Source organism: Lingula anatina, chromosome 7, assembly GCF_051362555.1.
Source record: "Lingula anatina isolate TDL-2025a chromosome 7, LinAna3.0, whole genome shotgun sequence".
Taxonomy (NCBI): domain Eukaryota; kingdom Metazoa; phylum Brachiopoda; class Lingulata; order Lingulida; family Lingulidae; genus Lingula; species Lingula anatina.
The window spans coordinates 19,899,039-19,903,666 of record NC_141773.1 but is presented as its reverse complement, the minus strand read 5'-3'; the positions used below and the strand labels follow the sequence as shown (position 1 = coordinate 19,903,666).

Below are 4,628 nucleotides of genomic sequence, written 5' to 3'. Positions count from 1 at the left end.
AAACATTGAAGACTTTTTCGCTGTAAAATATTTGTACCAGTTAAAAAAAGCTTATAGATGGATTGAATTTTGTTTTGCTATTTGCGAGCAGACGCGTACTGTTGTCTAAAGGAATTTCTTCATCTTTGCATTTATGTGAATTTCGCGAAGGTTATATCATAAAGTCTGCTTTGCTTATTTTAATGTGAACAGGTAGGCCACTGTAGGTGTACGTGAAACATGTACAATGAGTGAATTGTATTGGGTCTTTGTAGTAACCTTTGGGCAACAGTGTTGCTTTATCTTTAGCTGTTTACTGAAGAGGCATTCTACGTACTGCGTAAATCCTTATCTCGATGTTTTTCTCGACAATTTTTCTTCCTGGTCAGATCTTGAGCCCCTGGTTTTCTAGGGAAGATTCACACAACTCGGGCCTGGTGCAACTTCATCAACAAGTTAAATGGGTGTTGATTTCATTATGCAATTCTAATGGCCGAACACCCAAGTCAAGCCATGATCTTAAATATATTGTACACTGCCTATACTATCAGCAGTGTGGTCCCAAAACGCCGCTGCCTAATTAACTTAGAACGCTCGATATACAAAGAGACCCAGTTTATATCAAAAATAGCGATTCATAACCGGTTTGCAACCGGCTTAAGTGAATTTTTCTTAAAGAGCCTCGCCAAACTTCTTTACGTCGTATTCGTTTGCTTTCAAGCACGTGCTTCCAGACGGCTATATAAAGACAACGAGCACTGCCAGAAAATGCCAATTGGACAGTAAGCAACCCAGTCAAACGTCTCCAACTTTTGCCTGTGCACTGCCAAAAGCTGACGTGAAAAGCAAAGATGAAGACTGAAGTGTTGATAGGCATGTTCGCCCTTATGGTAAGGAATATTGTATAGTATGAGAGAACTGTTTTTAATAAATCGAAATGTTTTGATAATTAGTTAAACCTACTTTCATAGCGGAGATAGGAAGATGAATCAGAGGTTCATTAAGTTCACGTACGAAAACGCAAAGTTGGTACATTCGTTTCTTTATTTCTTTCTGCCTTTTTGTCTAAGTACATCTACATGTATCTTAAACATGTATCTTTTAAACATCAAGGATATTTTCTTTTCAAATCTTTTAAGGGCAAAATTGAATTTAATTTGCTGTAAATACTGTATTCCATTGCCATCATAACTAATATCAAATATTTATAAGGATATTTAAACTATAGCTACTGGAATTCTTATTTGGACACTAGAATTATATATTCATATTTTTGGGATCATGCATGCGTTGCAATGTACAAATAGAACTAATTAACTTTATAAAATCACCGCTATCCAAGCAGTAAATATTTACGTGACATGGTCAGTTTATGCAAGAACGATGATAGAAGTCCTTGGTTTATGTTACTCTTTTACTTGTTTATTTTTAGAAATTAGAAAAACATATTGACCACATTACTTAACCTTTACCATTTACGTAATTGTGGAAAGGTAATCGCGTTTTCCTTTGATAGTGAATAATTTGGAATAATTTATAGTTGTGGTCAATATATGCTAGAAAGGAAATATGACAAATTTTTTTTCGTTACAATTCTCTTCTTTTCTTGTTTTCTTTTGAAAGAACAAAAACCACAAAAGTGTACCTGGAAATTCAAATTATAAATAAGCAAATTTTCCAAGCAGCAAGCTTGGAATCATGTATGTAAAATAAACTTTAAGTAATTCGCCGTAACTATCAGGTCCTTGGTGTCAAATTACCGACTACTGTATGTATGGATGTAGTTGGCAGAGTCTTTGGATGTCAGACTTAAAAAATATCACTTGCTCCTGATAAAATAATAGTCATGCACCTATTTTACGTATACGAAAGTTACACAAACCCGTAACTCTGATAATACAACAAGAACTGCCCCTTGCCGGCGGAATTAAATCATTGCAATAGAGTCCTTACCCAACTGTGTTCCACCTTTAACATAATAGAAGTGTGCCAAAAATATCTCCAACTTCGTTTTTACCACTATTAGAACATATTTTGGTCTTTATTCTTAATTCAGCATTGCAAGGGTTGACATATCGATATATCGATAAATACCATGCTTTTGTACACTGCGTTTCCGATCACTCACACTTCCTCCCCCTGATGAACACAATGTAAAATACTGTGCAGAGGGGGGCACAAATCCATCTCATAACAGCCAAAAATATCCAACCACATACATCAGCCATTCAAGACACAAGACTTTTAAAATGAACTTTAGAAATAAGACCATACCTGCATTATTACGGAAGTATTCATACACAACAATTTGGGGTCCCTGACAAGGTGCTACTTAATGGGCTTTTCTGAACTTTCGAGTTTTTATTTAGAGAAGATTAACAAGGCAAAATACTGCTTTCAGTAGTAAGGTGCCAGGATTAATAATGCTGTTTTTAATGGTCTTGTCAGAATACCAGTGATATCATGTACACTTCTCTATCAACTTACAAGTGGCAAAAGGTGTGTTAAAACGAGTAACGTAATTTTTTTAAAATTGTCACAGGCGACTGAAGACAGAAACACAAAGCTGTAGGCCTATGCATACGCACGCACGGTGGAAGAGTGCATATGATTTGGGAAGTTTTGACTTTTAAGCTCAAATTTCGATGTTGCAAAATATATCTGGCACCCAGAGATTTTGAAGCACAAACGCAAATTTCTCATAGCATAAGAGGATAGCGCTGACTTCAACCACATGCAGCTGTAAGCCTACTTGCAGTATTTTTTTTCTCATAATTTTAAGTTTCAACAGTTGTTATTGTTTGCTTCGTGGACTCTTTATCTTACTTTACATGTTATTAATTTTTTTCTATGTATTTCTTACTGAGCAAACGTATTTAGTACATAACTATTTTGCACAAAATCCAAGGAGTGCTACCTAAATTGTCGGAATATAGGCTTAATGTTTATTAAAAAAGGAAAGAAAATAGCACCACGTCACCACTTTCAAAAAGTTTCCTGACAAGAAACAACATTTTAAATAAATCAACCATGTCCTTGGCGTCTGTGTTCACGCAATATGATGAGTTAGGCCCTAATGTCAAAGGTGAAGGTTTAGGCAGGTAGACTGATAGGTTATCAATGGAGGTCTGCTGCTACCCCCGCTTTTCTCGTATCAACAACTTATGTACTCGGGTTTTCTGTCCCACTTCCTGGTTGTTGTCTTCACTGATATCTTACTGAGAAATCGAAATATTACATGAATGTCCAGTTGTGTAACTGGCAACTGTCACAAACGATACAATGCAATGAAATGCAATACAATCCAATAAAATGCGATATAATACTAAAACATGGATTATTCAACTGGCATACCTGGCGTTGTTTGTATCGTCTTTCATTAAGTTGTGTCCAAAGCCACTGGACAAAATCAATAATCCTGGTATTTTCTTGTTGTAGATGGTGGCTCCATCTGTTCACTGTTACACCTCAGGACAGGCAACCCAGTTCTACAGCATGGACCTCGAAAAAGTCGCAGGGAGCGGCGACTTCGTGTCAAGGGCCGACAACCTTCGCATCGAATGCTACAACATCTTCCATACCTATGAGGGGTGTTCAGCGCTGGTCTTTCGTGGCAGCGGTTCCAGAAATATCTACTGGTACGCAGATGACGACGGCTTAAGTAGGAAATCTACTGCCAGCGATGGAACAACTTACGTCGTGTGGAAGAACACCCGCGGTCAGAATGTTAGGAAGAGTGTAAGCGAGGTCAAGTCGATCGCGAGAACCGTCATCCAGAAGTCTTACGGGGATGCGCGAGCCAGAGTTTACTACATAAAGGGCGAACTTGCAAGTTCTTTAAGTGTGCGCACTGCCGGCGTCTACTGTGCAAGCTCCAGTATTCCGGCCGCGGCAAGATGGTACGGGGCCCAAGATTATTACGTCCAAAGAGTTTACTCCGGGGGTTATTACTGCGACTTCTGGCTGTACGCCTGGTGAATCAACAACGCAGACCAATTCTGGCGCGACAGCTATAACAGCTGTAACTGATATATGAAACCGATTTGTGATTGACGAGTTGATTTGGAAACTGTAGTTTACAAATTGCATTCTGAAAATTTGGTTTTGTGACTTTGAAAAAGAGCTTATAATAAGTAAAGTGGGAAAAAAATCAGTCAAAATTCCTTTAAAAAAAAAGCTAGTCTTCATTTAGTATTTGTTTTGTCCGACAAGCGGCTGACTTAAACTTCTAAATATTCACTGACAGGTAATTAAATGACGTTATAATACAAAAATTTCTGCTGTAGACAGTCAGAAAAAAACTGAATATACACGAATGAAAAGTAAATTATTCTATCTAAATTAATTTTCAGCATGAACTAATTGTTTGACCAATAATTTCGCTTTCTCTAAATTAATTAGGAATAAATCACCAAACGCATTTGTTTATTTATTTTTTCTCTACTGTATGTATCATTTTGAAGAAATGCCTCTTTTACCATAAATTCTGAATCAAACTATTTTCCCAGATCACTTAAAAGGCACCATACATAGCTTTCTGGAAATGACAATACTGTTGAGGAGCGTCACTGACATAATTAATGATAATTATTATTGATAGTTTTATATCCATTAAACTCATCTGTCATTTTTTTCTTTCTTTCTTTCTT

At 36.8% G+C, this 4,628-nt stretch overlaps 1 protein-coding gene across 1 annotated transcript; it reads left to right on the top strand.

Moving 5' to 3' along the window:
• Window positions 1-687: 687 nt before the first annotated feature.
• Window positions 688-4,399, top strand: LOC106161620 (uncharacterized). Its single transcript, XM_013538643.2, has 2 exons — window positions 688-869; window positions 3,418-4,399. Exons 1-2 carry the CDS (start codon window positions 831-833, stop codon window positions 3,955-3,957), a joined length of 579 nt encoding a protein of 192 aa, XP_013394097.2. The 5' UTR covers window positions 688-830; the 3' UTR covers window positions 3,958-4,399.
• Window positions 4,400-4,628: the final 229 nt, after the last annotated feature.

Coding starts and splice junctions, on each gene's coding strand:
- LOC106161620 (XM_013538643.2), top strand. CDS start 831: ATGAAGACTGAAGTGTTGATAGGCATGTTCGCCCTTATG. Junction 870..3,417: donor TAGGCATGTTCGCCCTTATG/GTAAGGAATATT, acceptor TTCTTGTTGTAG/ATGGTGGCTCCATCTGTTCA.